Genomic DNA, 18,738 nt, shown 5'->3' with positions numbered 1-18,738 from the left:
CGCTTTCAAGAGTGGGGTTTCAAACTGTATGCATACAGTTTGAAACAACGGGAGTAGCGAGAGAGAGAGAGAGAGAGAGAGAGAGAGAGAGAGAGAGAGAGAGAGAGAGAGAGAGAGAGAGAGAGAGAGAGAGAGAGAGAGAGAGAGAGAGAGAGAGAGAGAGAGAGAGAGAGAAAGAGAAAGAAGACAAAGAATATTTAAAAAATGTAGACATAGAAAGTGAAAGTAACAAAAAAGGCTGAGCAGGGTGGGGCAAAGGAATCTCCTTCAGGAACATTGAAGGCGCTCAAAGCATCACCACCCAGACAACAAAACTATTCCTGTTGATCCAGGTCGGTAGCGAACTAGTCCTGTAGAGCCCCGCTCCCGTCTCCCACTCAGAGCTGTGGACTTAAAGGCAGCTGAGGGCAGAGAAAAAGCCTATCTCTCTTCATCATTCGACTATTCCTCCTATGCACTTATTATTGTCCCATAGGACTTGAGTTATAGCCCAGGGATACAACTCCAGTTATTGTTTGTATCAACACTTGCACCAAGGTATAGACGAGAACGAAACACTGCCCAAAAGAAAACATGTACCACTGTGTAAAAAAGTAATCTACATTTAAAATCTGCAATATTACAGGCAGAGGTATACAAAATAAATACACTGGCAAAAGAAAGCAGCTTAAAAATGTAAATATACACTATTCTGTCTTCGTTGGAGTAGTAGTGTGCACTCGTCAGGGTGTTAGTTTGTCTGTCAGTGGGTGTGAGACAATACAATTTTGTAATGGTGTGTCAGAATGTCTAATAACGAAAGTACTGTATACTGTCTATCAGTCAGTCAGTCACTGCTCCTATCTTCACTTATAGAGCTAATGTGCATGTTAACAACAACTCCATTGAAGGTTGCTCATAACCCCATTCACCAAACATTTAAAGGAAACATTTAAACAACACTGTAATTTCAACCAGTGCATGATACTAACTGACATGGTAATCTATGTCCCCATCACACTTACTCCTAAAACACAATAAGACCAGTCTGCCACACCCAGTGACCCACAAAACCCGTATCATGCATGACTTGACCTGTCTGGGGAGTTTGGAGCGGTCTGAAAGAGTTTTGGTCTACGTTGACATCTATTTGAAGTCACTGTACTGATAGAAAGTCCCATTTCCTGTTGTAATAGCCATTCGTTTATCAGTCAAATTAAATTGGCGATGCCACCAAAACACCCGTCAAACACAGTTTGAGAAATGGCATTGGAGAAAGTGTAGCCTGGTCATTGATGACTCAGTTGACAATTCAAGGAACACAAGAGCTCAAGAACATTGTAACGAAGGTGAAGAATAACAATCTACTGTAGATTAAGGCATTTAAGGCATCAACACCAACCCATCTAAATGTGATTAAGAAGGAACCAACAATAAACCACATGATAATGTCTACTTTCTGCCACGCCTCCTTTTGTTGTGAGGCTGAACAAGGAAGAACCTCAACCCCTGTGCATATACTTGCCAAAAGTACCTCCCGCCACACCCACCCGAACACACATGACAGGACTGCCAGCACTATTGTCAAAAACATTTGACCGCAGCATAGTACTCAGGTGACAGCTTGGTAGAGGAAACAGAGTTACTCAGACCCAGTCCCAGACCGTAATGGTTAGTATTGGGACGAGCTGAATGAACGTGGTCTGAGCTACAGGACCAGAGGAGAAAATAAGGCCCTGGAGGAGTAACAAGGCTGCGGAGACCATCACACAGTTGAGTGACACAGGTGAGGACTAAGTTTAATAGATCTTGGCAATCGCCAACCATCAGACTTGCTGGATGTTTTCACAGTTTAATACTACAATATCTTCATTGAAATAGTTTAAAATCCTCTCTTACTGAAAGGTACATTGTGTTATTTCTCTCCCCCCACAGCCCTGCTATGGGTGCTAAACAAGAGAAAATGTACTGCACCAGGTACTTGGATGGTCAGGGACCCCCAGCACTGATAGACCAAGGTACACTACCTGGATATTCTTCTCTCTCTCGATCATCCCTTTCTTTGTCTCGCTAATGCTTAAGATTGAACTCTGACCCTACCTGGTTGTGTGTGTCTGCCCCCAGCTAATGGGGATGTGAAGGGGAGCTATGCTGGGGTGTCAGAGGGCAGCCAGCCAGAGGGACAGATGACATGGGTCATTCTACACAGAGACCTCCCTGGTTACCCAGGGGACAACACCATACAGATCAATTATGTTTTTGCAGATGGAATACAAACAGTAAGTTAGTGTTAAAACAAAAGGCTTCAGTACTTATCATGTATTTATTATACAGAATAGCATACATCATATAGCCTGGTCCCAGATCTGTTTGTACTCTTGCCAACTCCATTGCTGTCTTTGTCAAGCCAAACATGCCAATGAGTGACAGGAGGAGTTGGCATGATAGCTCAAATTTCAAATTCAAGTTTGAAGTGTATTTGCCATGTGTTGGATATTTTACTCCCTTACTCACTCATACTGTTCTATTCTAAGTGTGTTCCACGTCTGAGTGTTCTGAGGAAAGAGAAACGCATTCTACAGGTGCTTATAGAGAGTTTGGTGACATTCCGTCCTGTTGATGTGATGATGTGGTAAATCAGGTTAGGCTAGTCGCTAGTCATTGAGATGTTGCATACCACTGGGGAGGAAGCACAGAATGAATGGGTGATGTAATGCATTCACTACAAGTCAGCAACTAGCATGAAGGAAATCAAATATCTTTGAATGTATTCAGAACAGGTGCACCCCACTGGGCAAAAACTGGCTGAATCAGCATTCTTTCCATGTCATTTCAACAAAAAAAAGTAAATGTGATGATGTTGAATCAACCCAACTTCTAACCTACATTTTAACCCAACTTCTAACCTAAATCCAATGTCATGGTGACATTTTCTATTGATTTCACGTTGAATTTACGTTAATTTATAATGAAAAGGAACAAACACGACCGGTTACCCGGCTTTAACTTTACCACTAATAAAAAGGAAAACATCAAACAGACAGGAGTGTACATAGTATTGCATCTCAGATTTGAGACTGGAGGTACAGTCATTCATGCCAGCTATTTGCTAGCCTTTTGGGGGCCCTAAGTAACATTTTGTTGGGTCCACCCACCTTTTGGCGATGCGTTTTAGTGGCCCACCTATTGATGACGGAGAGACTAAATTGAAGTTTTAGAGTTATTTTCTACACATTTTGCCTTGGGACGTAGAGAAAATGTTGCAGTTTTTAAGCAAGTATGCTGCAATTCTATACATTTTTCCATGACTTAAGCCAGCCTTATTTTTGCAGGGGGGGGATTGCATCAGCAGTCACTCAATTAGCCCATGTCAGCTAAAATGATTTAGATTGTTCAGTCTACACTCTTAAAAAAAGGGTTCCTAAAGGGTTCTTCGGCTGACCCCAGTTAGAACCATTTTGGGTTCCATGTAAAACCCTCTGTGGAAAGGGTTCTACATTGAACTCAAACGGTTCTACCTGGAACCAAAAGCATTCTACAAGGACCCAAAAATGGTTCTTCAAACTGTTCTCCTACAGGGACAGCCGAAGAACACTTAGGTTCTGCATGACCCCTTTTTTTAAAAAGAGTGCAGCGGACAGCTTTCTAAACTTGTAGTAATCATGGTCGAATTAGCGAACGGGGTGGGGCCCATTGATCATCAGTTATCATACTATAAACTGCAAACACTTGCCTCCAACCTATGGCAAAATGTGTAGATTTGCAGGAAATCGGCTGTAAAAATTGAAGTTTTAGAGGTATTTCACAGATCCATGATTATTTTGGATTTATTCAGATATTCTGATTTTACAGGACAAGCATCCCAATCCAGGGCAGACGTTTTTGGGAATGAGGACATTGGCGTATTTGCCCGACAACCGCGATGGAAGGAGGATCTTGGGGCTATTGGATAAGGCCTTCTACCAGAGGCTGGTCTTTACTGTAGCAACCAATGAGAATGGAGAGGATATGGTCACATGGGCAGATATACCCCATAAAACAACCCCTGACGCAGGAAAAGACAGGTTAGTGCTGGATGTGTGTGCTACAGAGCAATAGAAAAAGGCAAAGTTCCCATGTTAGTGGACTCTGCATTCACGGTAAACCCTCCATACATTTAGTCTCAATCGGAAATTACCTTCACATTTAAATCATGCTATAACACTGAACGTTGGTGATACAGATTGAATCAAGCCTTAAATTATTTATCTTTAAATACTCACTTTAAATCTATTATGTCTGTAAATCTATGTAATCTGTCTGACCCAGTGTTTCATATATATTAACTCTGCATCTGTACACACAATTGACTTTAGTCATAGACATTCATTTGTTTTTCTGATAATTCAGTCACAGCTATCCAGACCCGGACTACCTGAAAACAGCGAGGAAAATACTGAAAGACAAAGGCATCGAATGAGAGGCGACGAAGATCCAATCAACATCAGTTATCAACACTGTCAACGTCAACAGTAATGTCTGAAAGGTGCTGAATGCTCTGTCGTAGCCTACAGGTCCCGGTGTACAATTATTTTAGACCTCTACAGCAGGATTACGTACAAGTTTATTATAATATAATATAATATATGCCATTTAGCAGACGCTTTTATCCAAAGCGACTTACAGTCATGTGTGCATACATTCTACGTATGGGTGGTCCCAGGAATTGAACCCACTACCCTGGCGTTACAAGCGCCATGCTCTACCAACTGAGCTACAGAAGGACCATCTATTATTAGCTGCTGTACTGTATCGTGTCGGTTTTGTTTCTTGAACGCTTTGATAATATATTCATATTTTAGACTACGGGGTCCTTGTGTGCAGAATGTACAATAAATAGCTGTTTGCTGTACACTCCCTCTTGTGGTTGTTTATGTCTCTACACTCACTGTGTTTCCCTCCAAAACCAGCTCATAGGCACCTTGTTCCCTATGTAGTGCACTACTTTTGACCAGGGACATGTCCCAAATGGCACTCTATTCCCTATATACTGACTACTTATATTGAATAGGAGGTGTGTTCTTCAGGATATAGTAGACTAGTGGTTCCATAAAGATAACAGCATTCATTTGAAAACTAAGGTTTGTCACATATCTACACACCAGTCTCTCCAAACCACAAAAATGACTTTTAAGCACATGATGCTTCCCAACCTTTGTCTACCTCCCTGCAACAACACCCTAAACCCTAGCCCCTTTTCCTGAGAAAAAAGTGTACTCTCTCATAGTTATTATTTTTCTGATCTCCTTCCTTCCTTCCTGCTGGCCTAGCGTGTTATTGGTCCAGATTGCCGAGTGTGAACTTTCCACAGGGTGACGGCAAGGCCCTCTGTTCTTTTCAAACTGAATTACAGCCTGGGCTTCATACAGACAATAAAGTCTAATCTCATTGGCTGGTCCCATTAGGGAGGTGTCTGTCATCCAGGGGCGCCTCTTAAACCACTTTCTCCTGGACGTTTCACAGTAGAGTCATCCGTCCCAACTGTCAGGGTCTGGAGCTGGAGCGGCAGCCACAGCCACCGCAACGACAGCTATCAAATCTGTCTCACTGAGGCACTCAAGTCCCCCCTCCCATGCACCTCGCAGGCTCGTATCCTCCAGCACATTCTGGCCCCCATCGTCGCCACTTCCCCTGTCATCAGAAGCCTCCTATCTCTGTCTTTCTTAGAAAGACCCATGAGGAAAAGAGATGACTTGATGCTCAGTGTGTGCATGTGTTTGTGTGTGTGTGTGTGTGTGAGTGAGAGAGAGAGAGAGAGACAGAGAGAGAGAGAGAGAGAGAGAGAGAGAGAGAGAGAGAGAGAGAGAGAGAGAGAGAGAGAGAGAGAGAGAGAGAAAGAAAGACAGAGAGAGAGAGAGAGAGAGAGAGAGAGAGAGAGAGAGAGAGAGAGAGAGAGAGAGAGAGAGAGAGAGAGAGAGAGAGAGAGAGAGAGAGAGAGAGAGAGAGAGAGGGGAAAGAAAGAAAGATTGTGTATGTGAGAGAGAGAGGGAGAGAGAGAGAGGGAAAGAAAGATTGTGTATGTGAGTGATCGTGTCTCTGTCTCTGTTAGCAGTGTTTTGTATTAGCCTTTGTGACGCAGGCAGCCCTGTTAGATATGGCCAGAAATCATTGACAAATCATGACTACGCCTTAGACCAAAGCCAAAAAACACTTTTTTTTTAATCAGCCATAGAAAGCTTGAATTCTCAGCAGAAATATTTTCTCTCTCAATTAATTCCTCCTCTTCCTCTTCCTCTTCCTCTCCTCTCGCTGCATGAGTCCCAAATGGCACCCCATTCCCTCTCTTCCCTACCTAGTGCACTACTTTTTACCACAGCCCTATGGGCCCGATTCAGACCAGAGTTAAGCTGTCATAAATGGAACATAATTCCCTTTTGATGCACTTTTCGTCTATGCGTATTCTGACCAATTTATTCGTTTGGGGGGAGATCAAGTAAATTAAGGTGACTTTCACTTAATTCCCTCCACCTTTACGCGCAAGGGAACTGTGAATAAGGTCTAGCGAACCTTCCAGTGCCAAGTGGGAAAGGCATGTATTTATTTTTGGAGGATAGAAATAACACCGTTCTCCATACACTGCAATTTACAACCTGATAAACACCATTGACAAGAGCAAGGTACATTAATAATCCATTTGGACAAAGGAATTGTAAATATCAATGAATCTTGTTTTAGATATATTTGACCTTATAATCGCTGGAGAGAAATGTGTAACCAGTCATATTGGCAGCAAACTGAAGCACATCAACATATAAAGTTTCCCACTGTAAAGTTGAGGAAAAAATGTGCCATTATGCAACATCACATTTGCACTGCCTTCTAACATGCAGGGGTGGGCACTCTCGAATGTCTTAATTATAGGCTACCTTGACTTTCTCTGTCTCCTATTTGCTATCATTTTAAATATTTGCCACTATCAGTATCAACCGTCAGTAGGCCTAATAACCACACATATTCAACTGCCATTTTACTGTTAGTTCCCTTCAGTTGGTTTAGTCGACATTATCATTCCATTTCCTTCCATTCTTTCATTTATCTTCATTTGTTTCCTCCTGGCTGTTGCTGAGGATCATAAGTAACAGTGGATAATATGTTTTTTTAAAGACGTAGGCTAAATAAATCGTTATGTAGCGGAGCGCAGACCAAGCCTTATTAATTATTATTATTATTATTCAATTGTTTTGGATAAACACTCCAAACAGCCTACCAGACTGACCGCTCAGAGGCATCCGCATGGTCCTAAAGCACACCGTTGCCTCATTTTGTATCACATTCCAATTATATAACTGGAGGGGACAAAAATGCTATTTCAAAATGTGTGTGTGTGTGTGGGGGGGGGGGTTACGACCTTGTTTGGCCGTGTCATCACACAGTTCCATTGTTAGTGCAGTTCCATTGTTAGTGCAATAGTAGACTATAGACAAAGCTATAGTCTACTATTGCACACTATTCTCTCTATTACAATGACATGTAAACTAATCTTTCAACATTACCATGGATTGAAGAACATAATGTGGCAATTTTCAGAATGTCAGACCACCGTTTTCTTTATTTTGTGCGAAATGGCTCTCCAACCGATTTTTTAATGAATCATAAGTACTTTCCTAAACCTAAATAATCATGAGCTGAAGTAAAATATCCCAGAAATGTTCCATACGCACAAAAAGCTTATTTCTCTCAAATGTTGTGCACAAATTTACTTACATCCCTGTTAGAGAGCATTTCTCATTTGCCAAGATAATCCATCCACCTGACAGGTGTGGAATATCAAGAAGCTGGTTAAACAGCATGATCATTACACAGGTGCACCTTGTGCTGGGGAAAATAAAAGGCCACGCTGAAATTTGCAGCTTTGTCACACAACACAATGCCACAGATGTCTCAAGTTTTGATGGATCGTGCAATTGGCATGCTGACTGCAGGAATATCCACCAGAGCTGTTGCCAGAGAATGTAATGTTCATTTCTCCAACATCGTTTTAGGGAATTTGGCAGTAAATCCAACCTGCCTCACAACCGCAGACCCCATGTAACCACGCCAGCCCAGGACCTACATATCCAGCTTCTTCACCCGAGGGATGATCTGAGACCAGCCACCCGGACAGGGGTGGCAGGGTAGCCTAGTGGTTGTGTGAGCGTTGTGTTGTGTGAGTGTTGGACTAGTAACCGGAAAGTTGCAAGTTGAAATCCTAGAGCTGACAAGGTACAAATCTGTCGTTCTTCCCCTGAACGGGCAGTTAACCCACTGTTCCAAGGCCGTCATTGAAAATATGAATTGGTTTTAACTGACTTGCCTAGTTAAATAAAGGTAAAATAAAAATAATAAAAGATGATGAAACTGTGGGTTTGCAAAACCGAAGAATCTCTGCACAAACTGAAGTCAAAGAAGCTCTGACTTCAAAATGGCCCGAGTTGCTCCTTCTCAAGAAACCAACATTTGACTTATCTGAAGGTCAAAAACGACAGACCTGTATCCCTTATTTATTTTCTTTACAAAACACTTGAGCCTGCTGTCTCTGATCAACTTTCTCATTATCTCTCTCAGAACGATCTTCTGGATCCTAACAAGTCAGGCTTCAAGACGGGTCACTCAACCGAGACTGCTCTGGCAGGCCGCTCCTTCCGAGTGGAGTGGAGTTGTGTCTCCACCAGTGGAGTTGTGTTCCCCGCTTGTGCCATCAAATCCCTGCAACTTATCCAGAATGCTGCAGCCCGCCTGGTTTTCAACCTTCCCAAGTTATCTGATGTCCACTACAAGACCATGGTGCAAGAGGAACTGCCCCTCCCTACCTTCAGGCTATGCTCAAACTCTACACCCCAACCCGAGCACTCCGTTCTGCCACCTCAGGTCTCTTGGCCCTCCCAAGCCTACAGGAGAGCAGCTCCCGCTCAGCCCAGTCCAAGCTCTTCTCTGTCCTGGCACCTCAATGGTGGAACCAGCTTCCCCCAAAAGCTAGGACAGCTGAGTCCCTGCTCATCTTCCAAAAACATCTGAATCCCGACCTCTTCAAACAGTATCTTAAAACATCTTCCTCCTCAACTCGACCACCCTCTCCTCAAAAGAAAAGAAGATAATAATAATAATATGTCGTCGTGTGGGCGTGCAGTTTGCTGATGTCGACGTTGTGAACAGAGTGCCCCGTGGTGGCGGTGAGGTTATGGTATGGGCAGGCATAAGCTACGGACAACGAACACAATTGTACGTTATCGATGTCAATTTGAATGCATAGAGGTACCGTGATGAGATCCTGAGGCCCATGGTCGTGCCATTCATCCGCCGCCATCACCTCATGGTGCAGCAGGATAATGCACGGCACAATGTCGCAACGATTTGTACACAATTCCTGGAAGCTGAAGATGTCCCAGTTCATCCATGGCCTTGAAAACTCACCAGACATGTCACCCATTGATCATGTTTGGGATGCTCTGGATTGACTTGTACGACAACGTGTTCTAGTTCCCGCCAAGATCCAGCAACTTTGCACAGCCATTGAAGAGGAGTGGGACAACATTCCACATGCCACATTCAACAGCCTTATCAACTCTATGTGAAGGAGATGTGTCGTGCCGCATGAGGCAAATGGTGGTCACTAGGGCTGTTGCGGTGACCGTATTACCGCTACACTGGTGATCACGAGTCATGAAGGCAGTCAAACTCCACGTGAACGTTTAGTAATTAGGCTTCTCAAACCTCTGATGCTGTTATTGGTCATTAGTAGCCTACCAAACTTGCTAACTGCCTGGTACTCAGCACTTTATTGTCCCTCTAATCACTCTGACACCAATGCAAATGTGATCGAAAATCTAATCAAACACTTCATGAGAGCCTATGAGCTCATGTTGTGCAACATTTCTATAGGCCTATGCAATTGAGCTAGACAACAGAGTGATGACCTCTATTAAAAAGGGGAGGATCCCATCAGCTTTCTGACTAGGCCTAATGTATTTATTTTTCAACTTTCCTAATATTAAGCACATTGCTTATCTTAAACAACAGGAGTATAGGCTACCTGGCTGGCATGAAAATGAACCATGAGAAAAGCTCCTCCTTTCGCTATTTAAGTGCGTAGATGACATATTTTTCCCCCACTGCCCCTGTTTGGAGACAAGTGCATGATAATGGTGCATTCTAAATGAAAAGAAATTTCACAAATATATTATTTAGTATATGTAAAGAGAAAATCAAGAATAGTTTGAATGGGTGACAATATTTTTGGCAGCTTTTTTAGAATCATATCCGCACATGAATGGGCTTTACAGGGGCTGTAGAGCCTAACTGCACACATAAGCAGCATGTGAGTTTCACGTTTGGGGAAGATCATTTTCACCATAGAAATTCACCTTTATAAACACAGTTAAATATTTGAAATGGTTGCATGTTACGTTTATATTTACGTATGGCTTTCTTTCATTGATCCCTGATATTCTCAACCTGTTCCCTTCCCTAATCTAGTGAGTCTGTAGACAAAAAGTCTAACTATGTAAAAGGCACCCTGTATTTAAAGGGATGGCTTAAGATAAATGTACCGAAAAACCTATTCAATGAAAACGCCACCACAAAATCTGCTGGCCAGCAGTTGAATGAAATGTATTCAGAGTATTCAGAGTATTCAGAGTGTGCAAGGTAGCCACACCTGAAGAGCGCATTACACAACTGAATAAGGTAGGCTAAGTCTAAATACCAACGACTGAGAAGTGCATAGGAAAGGCATACACGCCTAAGTTGGAATCGACTCCTATGGGAATAGGTGCCATTTGGGATGCAACCAATGTCTCTCTGTACTAAGCGGTGTACAGTTCCCCTTGTTAGTGGTGATGAATGGGCTGTGGAGCTGGTTTCATTAGGGTCTTTAATTTGAACCACAATTAGATGCAATCCCTTTTAGAAGACAAAGCAGATTCCCAGACAGTTCATTAAAAGACATGGGCCACAAACGCTGAAGATGGATGCCTCTGGTCTCACTGGCCTGGGTCTCTCAGTCTGGGCCTTGTTCACAGTTTACTGAACTGAACCCCCATGAGGCAACTTTCCCCTCTTTACTCTGTAGTTCAAACACTGGCAGAGAAACAGTGGTGATTTTAGTAGAAAAAGCAGGTAAAAGGAAACAGTTCATTTCTATGTAAAAGTGTTGATGTTGAAAACACCACACTTTTCTCATACAATATAGTTGTCACGCTCATCTGAAGAAGAGGAATAAACCGCAGCACGTGTTCATGATACGTATTCAAACTGAACCAAAATAACAACATGGAACAACACAATACAGTTCTGTCTGGTGCAAACACAAAATACAAAAATACCCACAAAACACAGGTGGGGAAAAAGCTGCCTAAGTATGATTCTCAATCAGAGACAACGACAGACAGCTGCCTCTGATTGAGAACCACACCCGGCCAAAGAAAGAAAGAAATAGAAAACATAGAAATAAAGAAACTAGACTGCCCACCCTAGTCACACCCTGGCCTAACCAAAATAGAGAATAAAAACCTCTCTATGGCCAGGGCGTGACAACAGTGATAATTATGTCACATTGTTAAGAGGAGATAAAGTGAATGTAAAACGCTGTTTGGTTAGTGTGATTAGCTAGCACCATGCGAACAGATCTAATATTTGAGTTATCCTATCAAACAATAGGGATGATAAAGTTTGATGACGGTCAGGTTGTTCATAGAACTGACTCAGCGGGGGGCAAACCCATTATTATAAAACAAATACCTCCGGACAAACATGCAATCAGTAGCTGTGTGCATTATTGATCAGGGATAGAGAAGATGGAGTAATGAAGTTATGCCCTGCGTCCAGGGTTTTGGAGCAACCAAGAGCTTGAACCACACGGAAAGTGCCCGTGGGTTTCTTGGGAAAACAGTGTAAAAAAAAGAAAGAGGAATGAAAACACAACATAGATTTGAATCGTCAGGGCTGTCATATGAGCTATTGTGTCTCGTCGGGGGAACAGCCAGTCTCGCGTCCCTCCCTGTCCGTCTGACAGAAGTTTGCGCTGCATCCCATTTGTGTCACTGTGTCTCCTGTTTTACAGGCCCTATAAACCCTCCATGACAAGGGGGAAAAGAGATGGTAGGCCATCAATTAGACCTGAATGGTGTCCGTAAAAAAAAAAAAACAGGCTGATGCCACAAAGGTGAGCTGAGTCAATCTCAGAAGGAAAATGGTTTACGGTGTGATAAATCTTCCAGAGAGAGGTGGATAGCGTGGAGACATCTCCGGTCCTGTGGAGGTTACGGGATGTCCTCTCCTCTTTCCCTGAGGTTATCAAAACAGAAAGGTAAAAAAAAAGAAGAGTTATTTAGCTGGCTGATCCAAATAGAACAGGGACACACAGGATCCGTGTGTACAACGAGGTCAGCTTACTTGCAAACAAACTGGCCAAGATGTTGATAGGCTTCTTCCATAATAGAGGTGGAAATGAACTTTGACAATCCCTGAAAAGGCCTGCACATGGAAAAAGATTTGTTTACATAGGACAAGGTTAATGAACAGCATACAGAGGAGTGAATGTGTGTGTGAGATGTTAAGGGATGGGGGAGACCAGCCATCTGTGAACATGTCTGTGACTTACAACATTCTGCTAAAGACAAGATTCCAACACATCATCGGGGGGCACAGTGCCTGCCCTCCAGGACACCTAGAGCACCCGATGTCACATGAAGGCCAAGAAGATCATCAAGGACATCAACCAGCCGAACCATGGCCTGTTCACCCCGCTATCATCTAGAAGGCATGGTCAGTACAGGTGCATCAAAGCTGGGACCGAGAGACTGAAAAACAGCTTCTATCTCAAGGACATCAGTCTGTTAAATAGCCATCACTAGCCAGCCTCCACCCGGTACCCTGCCCTGAACTTTGTCACTGTCACAACGGGCTACCACCCGGTTACTCAACCCTGCACCTTAGAGGCTGCTGCCCTATTTACATAGACATGGAATCACTGGTCACTTTAATAATGTTTACATACTGTTCTACTCATTTTATATGTATATACTGTATTCTAGTTAATGCCATCCTATTGCTGTATATATACTATTCTATACTACATATTGTACAGATATACTAAATATTCAATCTACATACTGTCCATAATGTCTATAATGTCTATACATCCAGTCCGACATTGCTCATCCTAATATGTATATATTTCTTTATTCCATTCTTTTACTTTTAGATTTGTGTGTATTGTTGTGAATTGCTAGATATTACTGCACTGCTGGAGCTAGGAACACAAGCATTTTTCTACACCCGCAATAACATCTGCAGAATATTTGTATGTGACCAATACAATTTGTTTGATTTGATTTCTAAGGTACCAGACTCCATGCTTTCAAAAAACCACCACACAAACCTCTGTCTCACACACACATTGAAAAGGCAACACTCGTCACAGACCCACTCAATCCCTACAATGCCATTCATATCATATCTAGACCCTGACTCTTTCCACCCTTCCCTTCCCCTGTATCTCTTTGAGGCTGTGCTCTTTTCATTTCTGACAGAGACCTGTCACACACTCTGTGCCCCCAGTGTCCCCACTTTGTCCTCTTACAGCGCTAGCCAAAGACTCAGAGATGGTCCGACCTGATAGCCCTCAGGCCGATTGTATACTAAGGTTAGCTGTTTGCTACTCTCATACAGAGACACTACAGTGTGTTGATATCTTTCTATAGCCCCGAAGAGCAATGCTTCTATGGAGTCAGAGATCTGATACAGTACAGACCTTCATTGGCCCCTCGCCTGCACTCCTCCTTTTAGCTAACATTCAGTCTTTTGAGAGGCCAGAGATGGAGGGCTGTGATACCGTCGACCTAGAGTTGTCGTCTTTCTCCCACTTGGGTCACTCACTCAAAACCCAGTGACGCACTTCACGTTGCCTTCATGCTCTCTGGACACTGTTTAAAAAAAATGCAAGTCCATTAAATAGATACACGATATGACCAAAAGTATGTGGACACCTGTTGTCGCAAAGTCTCATTCCAAAATCTTGGGCAACAATATGGAGTTTGTCTGCAATAATAGCCTCCACTCTTCTGGAAAGGCTTTCCACTAGATGTTGGAACATTGCTGCGGGGACTTGCTTCCATTCAACCACAAGAGCATTAATGAGTTCGGGCACTGATGCTGGGCAATTAGGCCTGGCCACGGGTGAGGCTGAAATAGCCAAATCCACTCATTTGAATGGGGTGTCCACATACTTTTGCATATATAGTGCAGGCAGTAAAGACAAAGAGAGGAAACCACAAGACACATTTGTCAGACCGACCACATCTACCGTATGTCTTACAGGCCATGCTAGTGAGAGCCCCTTGCTCTGGCTCGATACCCCAATAAAGCTTCTGTGTAGTGCTCTGTTTTCAGATGAGACCAGTGGGACCACTCTGCTGGTGGTGTTCTCTACTGCCATTTAGACAGAATAATACGAAGAAAGGGGACCATGTTACATAGAGAGGAGTGCGTTTGTGGATACCGTAGCTAGCTGCCCATAGAGAAAAGGTGTCATTGCACGTACAGTGCAATACAGTACAGTACAGTACAGTACATGTGTCAGAAGGTGAACATCGACAGGTTCTTTAGGATCTGGGTTGAGCAGGCAGAGTGCAGTAGAGACAAAACACAAAAAAAGAAAAAGCATATAAAATGGACCCCTACTTTACAACTGCCCACTCTGAGGCCCAGATCTTGCCGACTACACCAAACATCACACAGTGGAAAAGTGACAGGTACCTTAGGATCTGGGTTGAGTTGGCAGTGTGATCCCAGCTTCAGCCCAGCCTTAGCCCCAGCTCAGTCAAACCCAGCCCCAACCCAGCCCGTACAGCTCCTCTCCCTGCCTTGATCCTGACCTTGCAGGTCCCTGGGTGCTCCAGCATGGGTCCTGGATGGATGGGGTGACCCTGCTTGCATAGTCCCCAATCCCCTCAATGCACAGCACAGCCCCCCTCAAAACTCGATTCAGTGATTAATGAGCTTTAAGGTGACAAATCGCCCCTGTGGCTCAGCTGTGGGATCGAGCACTAGGGCGCTTCATACGTTGGCCATCGCCACCCATGCGATCCATGCTGCAATGTTTATTTTTTTTAAATCCTCATTTTCTCTCTTTGTTTCTCTCTCTTCGTTCCACTTTCTCTATTACCCCCCTCTCTCTGTCTGTCTCCCTCTGTCATTCTCTCTCTCTCTCCCCCTCTCTCTCAAAGTGATATCACAACAAAGCAGAGAATAAAATCTCATTTTTCAACACTTTTGACACACTAATTTCATCTGACAGAATGCAATGTACTCGTGTGCAGCCTTTATGCTTTCCCATTAAGTGTTTTTGTGGAGGTTTTGTGTTGTTTCAATGTACTCAACCCATTTTCAGCCCAAATGGAAAACTCACTTGACTAATATTATGTTGGCCATTGAGGATGTAACGCATAACCCCTATGCGTTATCAAAGCAATAACCTTGATATTTACACTTCCCAACCCTTGCCGTAATATTCTAATATCCTGGTTCTATTTGCTCTCTTAACGATGGACGTATTTTAATAAACAGAGTGGGTGGAGAGGTGTGAGCTGGCAATGGGGACATTAAAAGCTATTCGCACAGTGGCAACGAGGACGTAATCAGAGTGTACACAGACACATATACACGCACAAACACACGCACGCACGCACACGCACACGGGCAGAGGCGATTCGCCGGGTAAAGGTTAGATCTGAGAGAAAATGGGCTTTTCTATATTGAATAATTAATGTGATCATCTTCTCTCTGATGGCCCTGCTCTCATTCGCTGGGACACTGCTTCATGTTAAACAAACAGGACATCTGATTGGTCAGGGGGAGAACTTAGGGGTTCTACGATATGCTGTCAACATTATACAAGCTCAGGGGACTCCGGTGACACGTAAAATGTTTGCCGCTTGGCTAGCTGAGCTAAAGACTGTTCTTTCACCTGAAATGAAATAGGCCACATTCCTTTTGACAATTCTTATAAATAACCAACCTGACAACATCATTATTTGTGAGACTTTTAAATCAGCGCCAAGGTTTCAGCTTTGTACTGTAACAAAACTCCCTCTTTCTCTCTTGAGATAGACCCACATGCTTCCAGGATAAATGTCATATCTCTCTCTATGTGCAGCCGGGCTGGGCAGCAGGCAGCCTCAGAGACAAAGTTATTACAGAGGCAGAGCTGCCAAAATGGATGACACTGTGGTGGGTAGACCACTTCTCCCTTTTATTTCTTAATAAAAGGATTTCTCTCACCGACGGCTGATAGATTTCTGCCTGTTTCTGCCTGGAGAGGAGCAGAGGAGAGGGGAAACCCGAGGAGGATATGTTTCCTGACAGTGGGTCTGTCTTCTTAATGACACAGACTTCAACATAACCTTCAATAGCCGCGCGCCGCACATGGTGCCCGGGCAAAGCCGCCCTCTTCACTGACAGTTTACCCAGGTCCCCCGGCTCCAATAAATGTCATGCACTCATCACTCTCTGACCACCGGCCAATTTGAAACCCCGACTTAAAGGACGAGTCATAAATCGGAACATACAGACCCCATTTTTCGCTCTCTCTCAGGTCTATCTATGTGTGTGTGTGTGTGTGTGTTTGGCCTGAGGAATCTCCACCTCTCCACCATAATATTCCATATGTTCATTTTAGCTCCCTGCCTCCACCTCCTCTTCTTCATCATTTAAAGCCCTGATGGTCTCGCTAAGCTAGCATTTGTCTGGAGGGCTTATGGGGTGTTGCAGGGGGTGGGCAGAGGTAATATTTACCATGTGTGAGGGACTTCATAACTCACCACTGGTATAGGCAGTTTTCATAGAGTTGATGGGGTGATATTAGAGGCATGGTATAGGCAGAGTGAGACACTCTTTAGATAAGGTTGAGGGGAGGTTAGGGGCATGGAGGTATGAAGAGGTTACCGCAAATGACTATTTCCCACTGCAGGAATGACCTGCGAGATAAACAAAGATGATAGATTATTTGAGGCTGCCAAATATAATAAAAAACAAGAGCAGTAAAACCTGAAATCTGTTTTCTTGATGAACGATCCACACACTGGTGACCTTACTTATAGAGATCAAAACTACATTTCAAGGAGTGACACTTGTTACCCGTAACCCTCCGTTTAACTTTCCATAGCTACGTCCAAAATGACACCTTATTCTCTGCACAGTGTACTACTTTTACCAGAGCCCTATGGGCCCTAAAAGGGTTCTTAAGCTGTCTCCGTAGGATAACCCTTTGAAGAACCCTTTGGGTTCCAGGTAGAACCCTTTTTACTTCCATGTAGAAACCTGTACATGGAACCCAAAAGAGTTCTACCTGGAAGCAAAAAGGGTTCTACCTGGAAGCAAAAAGGGTTCTACCTGGAAGCAAAAAGGGTTATTCTATGGGAACAGCCGAAGAACACTTTTGGTACCCTTTTTTCTAAAGAGAGTAATGAATAGGGTGTCATTTCTTCCCCAGTACTCTCTCCCCATGCTCATTTTCCCTGGTCGTCAGGACCTTGGCTGTCAGAGGGTTGTTGGACGAGTGCAGCCTCTCACAGTGACAGGTATTCATGTGTGATTAATGGACCAGGATCAGCTCTGTGTGGGTGAGGCAGAAGTCCTATCAAACCAGAGAAAATCATAGCAATTAGTGACTGACTGATGAGGTCACTCACCATGCTATTTCCTGCTGGGGGTTTAGAATATCCTGTTCACCCTGACACTACTCAGAAGGACTATAATACACCACAGAGACACATAGATAAAGGCTTTGTCCATCCTGTTTGGGTTGCATTTATTTCCTGCAAAGCTGAAGACATTTGTTTAGTCTCTGAGTCAATCAATTATAAGAACCCAGCATTCAAAATGCAACACAAGCAATTGACAAAATGAGAGATCCATCCTATTCTCATCCATAGGGATCAAGCGTGTGTGTGTGGGGGGGGGGGTCGACATGGGAGCGTACGGTGTTTTTAAAGAGGAACCAAAGAGCAATCTCCATTCCTGTCACCTGTGTTCTGACCACCCCAGAGGGCAGGGGACACGGTCGGACCTGGACATCTGACCCACAGATTTCAAATGGAGGCTTGAACAAGGCCCTTCTATCACCAAGGGTCCAGAGTGATGAACTACACCCACACCTCCATGAGACAGCAACAATACATCCCTTCAATTCCTCCCTCCCTCTGTCCATACCTTCCAATACCTCCTTTTCGCTCTCTCGCTCTCTCGCTCTCTCGCTCTCTCCCTGCACGAGTGTCCAGCCTTCACCTAGGTTTACCCATTCGACTCACCCCCCCCCCTTCAACTCTCCACCCCTTCACCTCTCCACCTCTTCTCGGATCCATCCATCCATCCATCCCTCCACCCAGCCCACCACCTCCTCAACCCCTCCTTAAAGACATCGCGGAGATGCAATCATTTCCAAACTCCTTGTGAGTGATCCCCCAGCCCGAACGTATGCGTGTTAGGGTGTTAGGGTGTTCAGGCCCACGGGTGGCAGATGACTGATAGCGCTGTGTCTGCGAGGGGAACCTGAATGATGGCTGTTGGACCAGATGGTAACAGAACAGAGGGTGTGTATTTAGACAGAGCTGGGGAGAGGAAGGATAGAGCAGCAGCCAAACCTACCCTGTCCTGCAGCTCAGATCCTACCAAATCAGCACAAGCAAGATTATTCGACTTATCTAACATGATCATACCTTGTATCATACCTTTCTAAGGCTGATA

The 18,738-nt window shown here is 43.9% G+C and overlaps 1 protein-coding gene across 1 annotated transcript; it reads left to right on the top strand.

Moving 5' to 3' along the window:
* The first annotated feature begins 1,556 nt into the window (after positions 1-1,556).
* On the top strand, positions 1,557-4,877 carry dtx3l1 (deltex E3 ubiquitin ligase 3L1). The gene is made up of 5 exons (XM_046290776.1): positions 1,557-1,765; positions 1,915-1,997; positions 2,104-2,258; positions 3,832-4,043; positions 4,369-4,877. Exons 2-5 carry the CDS (start codon positions 1,922-1,924, stop codon positions 4,436-4,438), a joined length of 513 nt encoding a protein of 170 aa, XP_046146732.1. The 5' UTR covers positions 1,557-1,765; positions 1,915-1,921; the 3' UTR covers positions 4,439-4,877.
* Positions 4,878-18,738: the final 13,861 nt, after the last annotated feature.

The sequence above is a fragment of the Oncorhynchus gorbuscha genome, linkage group LG12 (genome assembly GCF_021184085.1).
Source record: "Oncorhynchus gorbuscha isolate QuinsamMale2020 ecotype Even-year linkage group LG12, OgorEven_v1.0, whole genome shotgun sequence".
In the NCBI taxonomy this organism is placed as follows: domain Eukaryota; kingdom Metazoa; phylum Chordata; class Actinopteri; order Salmoniformes; family Salmonidae; genus Oncorhynchus; species Oncorhynchus gorbuscha.
This window is presented reverse-complemented; position numbering and strand designations above follow the sequence as displayed.

Coding starts and splice junctions, on each gene's coding strand:
- dtx3l1 (XM_046290776.1), top strand. CDS start 1,922: ATGGGTGCTAAACAAGAGAAAATGTACTGCACCAGGTACTTGGATGGT. Junction 1,998..2,103: donor CCCAGCACTGATAGACCAAG/GTACACTACCTG, acceptor GTCTGCCCCCAG/CTAATGGGGATGTGAAGGGG. Junction 2,259..3,831: donor TTGCAGATGGAATACAAACA/GTAAGTTAGTGT, acceptor CTGATTTTACAG/GACAAGCATCCCAATCCAGG.